The sequence below is a fragment of the Pseudopodoces humilis genome, chromosome 2 (genome assembly GCF_049639895.1).
Source record: "Pseudopodoces humilis isolate 2021_Gansu_Grassland_sample_001 chromosome 2, ASM4963989v1, whole genome shotgun sequence".
NCBI classification, from domain to species: domain Eukaryota; kingdom Metazoa; phylum Chordata; class Aves; order Passeriformes; family Paridae; genus Pseudopodoces; species Pseudopodoces humilis.
In genome coordinates, this window is record NC_142201.1 from 110731402 (window position 1) to 110744093 (window position 12692).

The following is a 12692-nucleotide window of genomic DNA, read 5'->3' on the forward strand; positions in this document are numbered from 1 at the left end:
GGAGAGATCCAACAAAAAGTTTCTAAATATGAAATACATGTCATCTGATTTGTTTTGTTTCAACTAGGAATACAGTTTCCTATTGTCAAAACATAAAACATTGTAAAAAACCCAAAAAATCTCCATTTTGCATTGGTAATGCAATATATTTTCTAAAAACCCTTGGGATGGCTTCCCTGTCATGGCATGAACCAGGGCATGTGCTTAAACCTGAACTGGAATCAGTGCTCTTTTCTTGAGCTTTGGAGTTCTGGAAAGAATGGAGTCACATCTGGTGGCAAATCCAAAATAGCCTGGTTTGAGGATGAAAAGTTAAAGGCAAATCTTGTGGATGTGGGAAGAGGAAGAGGAATGTGAAAATTCAGCAAAATTTTCTGGCAATACACAAAAATCACCATTTGAGACTGTGGTAAAGAAATTAAAGTTATTGATCCATCAAGACTGGAGTTTTAGCCAACTATTTTTTCATAGTCTTAAACTTTATAAAACACCTAATGAAATATTCCATTAGCATTTCTGAAATGTTTAGGGTTTTACTGTTAATAATTTGAAGTATACAAAGTCTGCATTGCTTTTGGATTAAATATCATCATGTACTCACATTTATCACTCTGCTCAGCCCAAGCACAAGTCCACACTGCATAAATGCTACTTTGTCCCTTAGGTCCCTTCCAGAACAAGCCAACCATTCCACTTTCAGATTATTTTTTCCTAATGATGGGAAGGCTGAGAAGGAAAATACCCTTGGTTTTAGAATAAGCCTAGCTTTGGCATGAAAACTGCCAAAAAGCTGTAAATTGTTTAGTATTTTACAAATTCCTCTGGGCAGAAGGACCTCTGAGGCAATGTAAAAAAATACTTCTCTAGAAAAAAAAAAAAAAGAGGTTTGAATCATTAATAAAAAAAAACAAAACAATAACAAAACCAGCCAACCAAGAAAAATATCCCATAAACAGCTGGTTAGAAGAGAGGGAGGGGAAAAAACCAGAGAGGGTAACAGTCAGAGATTAAAGCATCTCTGCCCTAGGACAAATGTTTTCTTATTGTCAGAACACATTTTATTCTCTGTTAGGAAGGACCAGAGTGTTTTTGTGGTGACTCAGATAGCTGGTAATTCTGACAGATAAAAGCAGGAACTGCAAGTGAGGTTTATGCTCCAATTTAAAGCCCCAGCAGTGGCAGCTGTGTGTGTGCTGGAGTGTATGAAAACCTGCCAGCTTTGCTACGAGTGTTTTGCCTGTAAGGTGCTGAAACAGAAACTGCATAAAATGGCAACAAGAAACACAGTCACAAGTGGTGGTTGCTGTGCTTTGGAAAGGTTTCACATTTCCCAGGTGCTGCCTCTGAGCTTTAAAAGGAAGAGAAATGCCTGTCAGTATCCGTTCATCCATCCCTGCTTCCTTGAAGAGAATTTTTCTGACTACCCTAGGTAACTCCATTTCCTATCACAAAGAAAATACAAATTTCACTCTTTTGGATGCTCCACTTGTTTGTCTTTGCAGCAGGGAGAAGAGTTCAACAACAGAGCTCCCCAAGCTGTGCCTGCCTCAGTCTGTGGGTCAGTAAGAGAGGGTGCTTCCCAAATTAGCACTAATAACTAACTTCTGCCACTGCTACTGCAGATTTGGTCTTCTCTCTCCCTCATGCACCACCTTCAGCAATCACAGCAAAATGTTTTCGTGCTCCTGGTAATGATGTATCTATTTTATCCTTTATAACTTTATAATTGAAGTGACACAGGTAGTGTTTCACCCAGTACATCAGAGAATGCAGGACACTGTCCTGCCAAAGAACAGTAAGTTTTAGGGCATTTGATATACACATCTCACAGCTAACGAATTATTAATTTTCTATAATTAGTCTATTCAAGAAAACCTCTAATTTTTGATGGCTTGCTTTACCACTGTGTGTTAACAAATTCTGTCAACATTCAAGCAGGGTAAATGTAATAACCTTGGATGTTTACCTGTAACTGGTCTGGGAATTCTTCTCCACTGTAACATGTCCAATTGGCAGAGAGCAGAAGGATGTTACAAGCTAAGGCAAATTAAGGAGGATTTTTATCGAACACATGACTTACAATATTTTTTGTTACTTTCATGAGAATGTTGGTTGATAAATTTTCTGTTCACGACACAGACTTTTAAAACACTCTATTCTTCCCAGCCTTCTCATGAAAATGCTATGTTGAGTTAATTAAAATCTAATTGAAAGTCCACAAAAAGTAATTGCAAAAGTGGAATTTTCACTAAGTAACCTGTTTCTAGTGAGCAAGAATGGAGGGAGCTGCAATAGTCTGCCTTTGCTATCTTTCAGAAAAATTGAGAAAAATGTACATTAAAAGAAATCAGAATATCTTCAGCTGAGCTGCACACTGCCAGAATAGTAAATGATGAAGAGAGATTCCTACACAGCTGGACTAGGACTGGTTAGTAAGACAGATGCAGGCCAGCGAGGGCAAATTAACATTTACAGGTACTGACAGAACCAAGCAGCCCAAATCTCAACACAAGTCCCCCAAATCTCTCTGTGCAAATGTTAGTCAGCATCTTGAAATACTGACAAAACCATTGTTGCATTCTATTTATTCAGCTACGTGAAAACATTTACAAGTATAGGCAGCAAGTGCTTAGAATTAGAAGCAAAAGAAATCAGAATTAGTGGGAGATAAGCTGTGTTAGGTCTGCTTATGGCATCATAAACAGATTTATTTTTCCAGTTTATTTCAGTATCAGGTTCAGCTTTGATGCTATACTTCAACAAGGATGTTAAAATTAAGCTCACCATGCAGCCCAAGGGCCAGCTGCATCAGTGCACTGAGAAAGTGAGATGGGGCTAGGATGGAGTAAGGGGAATGTCACTCCCAGGAGATTCCCTCAATACCAATGAGGAAAATGTCACTGGAGCCACAGTCTTCCTGATTTAGATGGGCAAGTGACATTTTCACAATGTGAAACCTCATAGAGGTTTAAATACTATTTCATTCTTTACATGAATTAAGCCTTGTATTTATTGCACCAGAAGATACAGACAAGATCTACTGAAATTCTTGAAAGCACCCAAGTGCTCAACTCCTATTCAAACCAATTGGCTTAAGTACCCAGAAATTTTAAAAAGTCCAATTAGGCATTAAGCACTTGGAAATCTATCCCTGACTGATTTTTGAAATAGAAGTTAAGAAGCAATAAAAATGGAACACAAATCCCAGGGTGTTCTTGGAAGTACTTACATAGTTTTGAGTCTGTACATTAGCTTAAACAACTTGAATTCTAAAACACTAATGAAAAACATGGTATACATAACAGGCTAATTAAAGTAATTTAATTAATGAGTGTTTTAGTGTTGTATCTACTACACTAATTTTCTCTCAAATACATGAAAATACCTTTTTCTATGTTTTTTTGAACATGGAGGACAACACATGACAAATATAAAATCGTTCAGAGCATCAACATCACGCATAAAGCCTCTTTGCATATTTTGTAGTTGAAATAGGAAGGCTTCTTACTTCTTAGTGCCAAATTTAGTAGTTTTACTGGTTGATGGAAATTCATATAAAAGTTTCAAGTTTTTTATTTGTGGAGTCTGGGAGCAGTGACAACTACAGAACGAAGAGTCCATCACTGGGAGCTTGCGTGAAGGTCCTGGACTTAGGGAAAGCCTGGCTAAGGGTATTTCCAGATGTCAAGAGGCAGAACTACGATAAGGAAAGAAAGGATCAGAGAATCTGAGAGCATCTTAGCTTGGAAGGGTCCCATAAAGAAATTTTATGGAAGAGAACATTCCTTCAGCTGCAGCATTGGGCTAACATTTCAATGTGTTGTTGTAAATCCAGAACTGTGAGTCTGAGGCTTGTTTTTTATCACATAGCACTGGTCATTTTGTGGTAAACAAATGGTATGGGTTCAGCCATTCAAACTCCCAATATCTCACTGGCTTAGAATTAGATGCTACTTTTGTTGTATTTTTTTTTTTTTTCCCTTCAGTGAAACTTACTTTCATCTCCAGTTTCAAATTCAAACTTCTGGCTATAGCCGCTGTATCCTGCTGCCGTCCTGACTCTGATATGAAATATGTACTTGGTGGCTGGCTTGAGACCTGTGATGATAACACTTGGAGCCTTGGACCTTGTGGAGGAATAGCTGAGCTGCTCATGCTCCTGAGGGACAAAAGAGGGAAGAAATTATAGCAAGTTGAGTTGAACAATCTTTGCAAAAATGATATAACAGAACTGAAGGTCCATATTCTTCTCACGAATGTAAAATGTGTTTATAAAAGGAGGTGCACGTATGGATTTCTGTCCTTTGGTTCTGTGCTACAGTCAGAATGTATGATATGGCCTCGACTTTTAGGTTTTGGGTTTTTTGTCTTTAACCTTGCATACAGACATGTTTTTGTGACTTGGGTTAGCAACCAACCCAACCGTAGTCAAACCAACATGAATTAGTACAAGACTACATTCACAGAAGAATGGCAACTAGAATGGAAACTCATTATTTTTGCACAATGGACAAACTAGAAGGTCAGTAAACACTACCAAGCTGTAAAATAAAGATGTGGGAGTATTCAAATACCCGCTACTCACTTCTACCCGCAGGTAGTGCCAAAATGCCGGCGCTATCCGTGGGTAGACCTGTGGGTAAAAGAAAATAGGAATTAACCTTTACTTTAAAGCCTGCCAACTTCATGGTTCAGCTGCTTTGTTGCTGCTGAGCTCAATGTCTCTTTCCAGGTAGGTGTAATGTAGTCATACATGAAATTCACTTTGAAACTCCATAAGGAGAAACACTCTGTGCTGAAGTCCCCTGTTAATCTCCTGGCAGTTGATCCCAGGCAGCAGCTGAGAATTCCTGAATCTCACAGAGATCCCTGAGAATTATGATCTCTGGGAATTACCACTGCAGACCAGCTGCTCTAGTATGGAGACCAGAAATATCAATCTCTGTGCTTTAACTGAGGGCTGCTTTGCTAGACAGGTCTTGGATGATGTCTTTACATGAGAGGATGACTTGGAAGAAGAACATTTATTCCCTGTCATTAGTTACTTGATAAACCAGTAATCTGTAATATTTTATGTGCTGCCTTAAGGCTAGGTTTGCTCCCTTGGAGCAGGATTTGTCTCCAAATTGCGCAGGAATGTCCTTGGCATGTGCTTAACAGTCCAACTGTGACATCCACAGGGCACCATATACATTTATTATACCATACAGTTATATTAGAGCAGGTGTAAGTTATTCAAAGGATGCTTCCAGCCTGCTCAGAAGGAAATCTAGTTCACAGAAGAGATATAACCAGGTAAAGATTAGGTTTCAGTCAGATTCTGTTGGACTTTTAACCTCTTCTCAGCAATATGCATGCACTTTTTATACAAAACAAACAGTTTTTATAAAACACGCTGAGTTAACTCCAGCCATGTGTAACAGATCACATTAGCACAGGGCAGCAGGTCAATCACTATTCCCCCAGTAGGAATACAGGGAGATGGCTGAAAACCAGATTAAAAAACAAACACACAGAAGCAACCCAATGATTCTGTTGGGGGAAGGAGCAGAAGGAAGGCAACAATGATCAATATTAAAAATAACTACATTTAACTTGCACTTCAAACAGTGGGAAAATCAGAGAAACTATAGTAAGAGGAAGAATTGATTTTTTCCTACAGTCTGCTACCAAAATTTGAAGCCATAAGGAAGATGTATTTAAAATGAAATAGTAGGATAAAATGTACATGTAATCTTATGGATAGAGACTATTATTAATACACCATCTAATTACTTCTTTAAATATAAGACTTCTCCCAATTACTTGAAATGTTGTAACTTCACTTTGAACAGGTTAGTGGATTTTAGACATATTTTACTGCATTTCAGAAAATACCTATTTTCTTCTGACAGAAAGCCTACTTGATTGAGTGATAAGTGTTTCTTTTTTTCTGATTGCGTGACTTCCTGTGAAGGAAAGATCTCAGAAATCTTCACTTCAGATTATGTAAACAGCAAATGCTTGTTTTATACAGGTATTAGCATGATTCAAAGTGCTCTGTCATGGCCCATAGATGGGCAGTGAGTTACTTTATACTCTGGAACGCTCTGGAAATTTTTATTTAGACTCTGTAAGCTAAGGAAGAGGCCAGCACCTACGGGATTTCACTGTACAATGTAATAGTTGCAAGCCTTTTATTTTCCCTAGACCACCTTACTGCTTGAAATCAAGTCCTAGCATTTAACAATGTACTGCTTCTTTGACCTGCTGGAGAGATTGCAGAAAAAAACTGATGGAATTGTAAAAAGAAATACAGTCTTTAAGAGGAGGATGGAAATGGAAATTTTGTCCAAAAATCCCCCAAGATTCAGTGACAAGATTTAATCCCTGATGACTGCAGAACAAGGCCAGCAGCAGCAAGAAGTGGGAATGACTTTTGGAAAAAGAAACAATCTGAACTATTATATCTATTATATGTTATTACAGGCTAACACTGCTTGTGCAAAGCATACACTTGGGATACACTGGCTCCATAGTCAGGGGTGTGGGCAGGAAGGCAGAAAATACAATTCTTTATTTGTAGTTGGTCAAAGATGATGAGCGTGATAAGGGCTGCGATGGTAACATTTATTCAACAAAATGGGTCCCTCTGAGGGGAACAGCAACCTCCTGAGGGGCAGCCATTGCTACCTGTCCCTTCTGGAAGGCATTTTGGCCACCTCCAGGGGTTGTCTGGCTTGTTGCTTCCTCACCACGTGCCTGGGGCTGCCTGCAGGAAGCACTGAAGGTTGTGGGCCCTCTCCATGCCCTGCTCTCTCCTTTCTTTCTGCAGCCTGTCATTCCATCCATCCCACAGACTGAAAAACGATGTCTGGGAGTACATGAGCTTAAAAGTAATAGTGCTGTCAGATGGGGAAGGGTCAAGATTTGTTACTGCACGTGAAAGAGCAAAAAGGGATCCTGTCACCTTGGCTTGAGAACAAGCTTCAGGAGCTTGAGGAAAAAGTTGCTCAAACGCAAGAGAAAATGATTCATAGCCAGAAACTTCTCAGAGATGGAATGTTTTGCACAAAGAATTCAGCCTTTTAGGACTGGATTCATACATAAGAGAATTATCCAAAGAGGGGATGCTTTGCCCTTATTCCCTTCTCTTGACAACTGATCTGCAGCCAACCTGGAAAGCCAGAGCTTTCCACAGAGATGCATGGAGGTGGCTCTCAAGGCTGGCCACTCCTGCTGCCATGATCTTTCCCAGGAAGGCTGAAGATGGACTCAGAACAAAAAATACAATTCTAGACTGCACAGACATATGGGATGTTTTGAATTATTCTTGCTATAGATCACATGCACTCACTTTTTCAGGGATTACGTGTTCAAAAAGCCAATTTTAAACTGAAGAACTTAAGTTTACTTCCTGGTTGTTAGTGCATGCTTTTCCCAGATCCTGCTTTCATGCTGTGGCAAAATATAGATATATATCAAGCCACTTATCATACACACTATTTTCCATCACAAGGAAGCATGATTTTGTGTGCTAGAAGGATCTATCTCGTGTGATAGATTTCTGACCTAGACAGTGACAGGAATCAATGGGAAAGGCCAAGGACTGCATTTATTCTGTACTTGATAACAGAGGGCTACTACAAAATCTGCCAAATGAAACATAAGTTTAACTGACATGGCTGTACCTCCCACGGCACATAAGAAGTAAGATAATATATAGTTGGCCACTATATGGTTCAGTGTTCACAAAAAGAAAAGGGACACAAGAAACACTCTGATCATTTACATCATTTACAGCATTTGTGACCTTAGAGATGGCAAAGGACTCACAAGAAACAGTTCTGAGAACCCAGGGGCTGAGGGGTTAAACATGAGTTAAAGGAGTCTATCTAATATAATATACTCATATAACTATGAGACATAATCTGATATGAGGAAATTAATAAGACCTCTTCCATAGCCTACTGTAAATTTATCTTGGTGAAAATCTGTAATTAAAACATAAATATAACCCAAATGCAAGCTATGCCAATGTTATTACACAATGTAATACTAAGTCTACGGCTACCTATCCAAGTTAAACAGAATTGTATTATAAACTTTGAAAATGCTATCTCTGTTTCTAAGGAAATTGTTCTTTTCTTATTGTTTGTGTGATTCCTCTTGTAAATGGATTTGGTTCTGATTATGAGGAACAGTGTTCACAAATCCATGACAGTTTATTCTGTGCATGAGCAGAAAAGCCTTTCAGAATCAAATTCTTTCTTGCAGCCACCTCTGCCTATCTGAATCTCTATCTCTAATTTTATACTTGGCTTTATGGATAAGGCATTTTTCATATCTAAAGAAACAGACTGAGTGGAAAGCACAATGGTGCTAATGGTCTAAGACTAGACAACCTAATTTAATTGAGTAGCACCGTCAGAGGATAATTTTAATGAAATATTTCCTGCTTTTGCAGTAGCAGTCACTATCCAGATGTTCTGCTATTGTGATGGTTAGTACCATCTTTCTCATATACTTAAAAGAAAGGGGATTCCCCCAATAACAGTAACAATTCTAAATAAACAGGTAAATTTCCACATGCTGCACCTGTGTGAATGAATAGATCTCTAATTCTATCCTCACCTTAGTAGACAGCAAAGGAGCACAGAAATTAAGATTTTGTGGATACATATAAGAAAAATATTGATAAAGACTAACCAAATGTGATGACCTTTAATCAGTTTAGACTCTTAAGGCAATCAGAGTTTACATTCTGATGTTATAGGTGATAAAAAGATCACATATCTCAAAGCCTTTACTAAAAAAACCCAAAAAATCAATAGAATATAAAGCTGAAATGCAGAATTTTGCCTGTAGTGCTGAAATAACCTTAAAAAGATTAACTCAACCAGTAAAGCACTGATAAAATCCTGGCACTTTTAGGCATACGAGATTTGTCATCGTTAATCTTTGAGTGTCAAAAAGAGACATAGTTCTAAAAAAATAGTATCAGTCCTTAGTTTAGTAACTTAAAAAGATAACCAAATATAATTTTCTATGATTTAGCATATATAATGGGAGCTATATACTCTTAGTATAGTTTATTTTATGAATGACAATGGAGGTATTCAGCTCATTCAGTGCCATGAGTAATGAAAGTCTTCTTACACTGACCCTAGGGAAAGGATTTCCAAACCTTCTTCCAGCTAAAAGAGGCTTACTGTACCCACAACTTTCAAGTGTGTGTGTGCAGAAAGAATGCAGGGGGAGGAACTGAATTTACTATCAGCTGTTTGCAAACACATTTTCTAGTTTATATCTATTGTCCTGCAACATGAAAATTCTGTATTAAGCCACATAATCCTGCCTGGCCTTTTCAAAGCACTGTTATTTAACTGAAAGAAGAACTAATAGAGATTAAATCTATCTACCACAGGGACCAGGTCTTTATCCTGTACACTGAAGCACAATGTCAAAGCTGAATAAGTACCACATTAAAGTAAAGAAGATTTGGAGTTTCATGACTCAGGTACTATAAATGTTTAAATAAAATCACCAATAATAAAAAAGAATTTTTTATGAGACCATTTGGTCACATCTTTCCTAGATACATCAGTCTGAGGAACACACACAATGTGACCTACAGAGGAAGCATCATTATTTTAAAGGAATGACCACAATTCTGGAAGACAGCAATTTTTACTGATCTAGTCCACTGTGCAATGAAATCTCCACATTCTTCCTTACTTTTTCCTTGGGATCAGCTATGCTGGCACTCCATAGTCACCTGAAATTTAATGCTGTGCTACCCATTAGGATAACACAGTAGGTAATTATTAGGTATAGTAATTAATTGATTAGTCAGTTCAAATAGAATCTATTAAAGACAACATCAAACTCTGGAGTTTGTACTTACTCTCTGTGATCAATAAAAACAGAGTCCCCACAGCTCTAATTTATGGAAACTGCCTCTGATTTATAGAGCATATATTCCTCTCACAACTAGTTTTCCTCCAGTAATTCTCAAAAAGTATTTTCTAACATTACAATAAAATATTTTCATAATACAATTTCTGAATGCCTGTTGCCTCTAGTCATAGCACCTTTGTCACCTTACACAGATTGTTGTAGATAAGGACTAATTACACTGGAATCAATAAACTACATCTGTGGAACTCAGTGTCTGCCTTTGAAAGCTTCTTTAATTTTGTGTGTGATTTTCTCTTAGAAAACTATTTTAACCTACAGTACATCAATTAACAGGAATGCTGGCAGAATATTTTAGAGAAGACTTAAAGGTTCAAAAATGTGCTTCTAACATTAATTACTGATTACAATCTGATCAACAGGATTAGGTACATTTTTACTGTAACATAGAGTGGGGTAAGAAAAATTACAGTAAGAGAACTAGAAGTAAAAGATACCCTTCAGATTCTTTAAAAAAATATTCTTCCTAAAAACTCTTGTATCTCTGGTTTTCAGCTGAACCACAAACCTGAAGTAAATTTAGAAAAGTGATTGCAAAGATCTGAGGACCAATCTAAACTAAGTAGAAAACTGTGGCAGCAAAAAAGCAGGGCCAGAGAGAAAATTGCCAATGGATCTAGTGTTTTCTTAGAGGAGAAATCTGCAACACTTAAAGGCATCAGCCCCTTCAGGTTGTAACCCTGTCCCTTTGCTCCTTGGCCTCCCTCCTGATTAATCTGAGATGTAACAGTCTGGGGAGCTGCAACACTCAAGTGTCCTTTACCTGCTTGGCCATTCAATATTTTATATTTTGATTGCCTGTCAGTCTGCTCATCACTTTCTCCATATATAAAGTGAAGCTGTCAACGTGAAAAGGGGAAGAAGAGATAACCAATCATAAAGAAAATATAGAAAGGTCAAACCCCAGACAAATTTCATTTTAATTGGATTATATAGTTGGAAAGGCAGAAATGAGTTGATGTGAGGTGAACCATGAAAAGCAGAATATTAAATGAGGAGAGAGATGAGCACAGGGAGGCTCTAAAAGAGTGTTAAAATTCTCAGCAGCACAGGGAGGTGAGGGGTGGGCAGAGCAAAAGCCGTGTGGTTCACCATGTGGGCCAAGTGGGACTGCCAAGTGTGAAGGCAGCAGTCAGGACAGAGCTTATTGTCCTGACAAGGAGATTAAAATAAAATAAAAACAGGCCTGTGCCTTAAGTTAGGGATGGAACAGGGTGCAATCCAGCATATAACAAAGGCAGCTGGAGAACATGGCCTGAGTTTTCTGATGAGCACAGATATGAAATCCCATCTTTCTGGCAGTAATGAGCTACTCGGTAACAGTTGTTTGCTAATTAAAAATATTTACCAGTGAAAACCTCTGCACCAGGATCTCCAGAAGTCTCTCTAAGTTCTGCATATAAAAGTGCCAGCCTCTTCAGCTGCCTCAAGGATTTTTCTTATTTTTTCACTCATATTAATTTTCTTTTCCAGTTGGAAAGGAGTAGGAAGTTACTGCAAGCACAAACTAAATTTCTAATGTTAAAATTAAACCCAAGTAGCACTCAAAATTCACCTTAGGACAAGGTTTCTCCTGGGATAGCTAATGCTAAGGAATGATGTAATAAACCTGCTGACAAATACAGTGCAACAGGAAACAGAAGCAATCCTGAAAATGTTAAGATTGGAAGGCTTCTTTGACTTTGTTTGCTGTGAAACAAGCCCAGAGAACTATGGATATACAGCCAGTGTCCTGATTCTCAAGCCATTCCTTCGGAGCATGAGGTTCATAGTTCACAATTCTGAACGAGGTCCTGATGCCACTGCAGGTTCCTTGTCCCCATGCTTACCCTCAACACTCCCCCAGAGCCCAGCAATCTGCAGATTAGTGGCTTTCTGAATTAACTAAATTTGCTTCATTGTGTTTTACAGCTCATGGACTTTTTCTCCATGAATTTCCTTAATTATTCCTTGAACCAATTTTGCGTGTGGCCTCCAAAACATCCCTAGGCAACAAATTTAATTACAAACCATGTTTAAAAAATACTGTGGGTTTTTTTTTTTTTTTAAATCCACTTCCTATTTTATTGAATGTATTTTAGTTTCTTGTCTATAAGAAATAGTGAATAATAATACCAGTAATAAGTTCAGTCAATTTCAAAATATCTGTGTATATCCTAAACACAGTACTTCCAGTTACAGATGGGAAATAGGTCACTGGATAATGAAATATTTAAATTGAAAATGAAAGACCCTGGAAGAAAGATAACAAAAAGGGACAACTGGTGTGATGTGAAAAAAGCCACAGTCCAAACACCTGAAGGTCTTCAAGTTGCTGAGATGTGGGACAGGCAATCCTCTCACACCCAGGGGTAACATCACAGCTGTACACACACAGCTGCTGTCCCCCTTCATGGCCGAACTGAAAATTGTGGTGATCCTATTTCCTGCTGAAGTGTGAGGGTAACTTAAATGCAAAGAAGCATCTAACAAGGCAAGTGGAATTTCAACACAAGAGCAATCATCCAATTCTTCAGAAGACTTCTACAGTGAGGTGACTTGCTACAGTACAGAGTACTGTAAAAACCCTACAAAATAAACAAAAAAACCCCAAACAACCCTTCCTCCTCCCCCCAAAAAATCATAACAACCCACAACATATGCTCAAAGCTGTGAAAATCAAGTGATTCTACCAATCCAAAAATATAGTATGGCACAGAGTCAGCTACACAGAACTCAGCTCTAACAGTGCTGAT

General features: G+C 38.1%; 1 protein-coding gene across 3 annotated transcripts in view; it reads right to left on the bottom strand.

The window, feature by feature from the left end:
- LOC102113376 (ephrin type-A receptor 6) overlaps window positions 1-12692 on the bottom strand; it is a 385909-nt gene that overhangs the window by 111152 nt on the left and 262065 nt on the right. For 2 of the 3 annotated variants that reach the window (XM_014253507.2, XM_088052285.1), the window contains exon 7: window positions 3997-4159. The exons of the other annotated variant lie outside the window; for it this stretch is intronic. In XM_014253507.2, the coding sequence (XP_014108982.2) occupies window positions 3997-4159 (163 nt within the window). The remainder of the gene's footprint in view (window positions 1-3996; window positions 4160-12692) is intronic. 3 annotated transcript variants of the gene reach the window in all.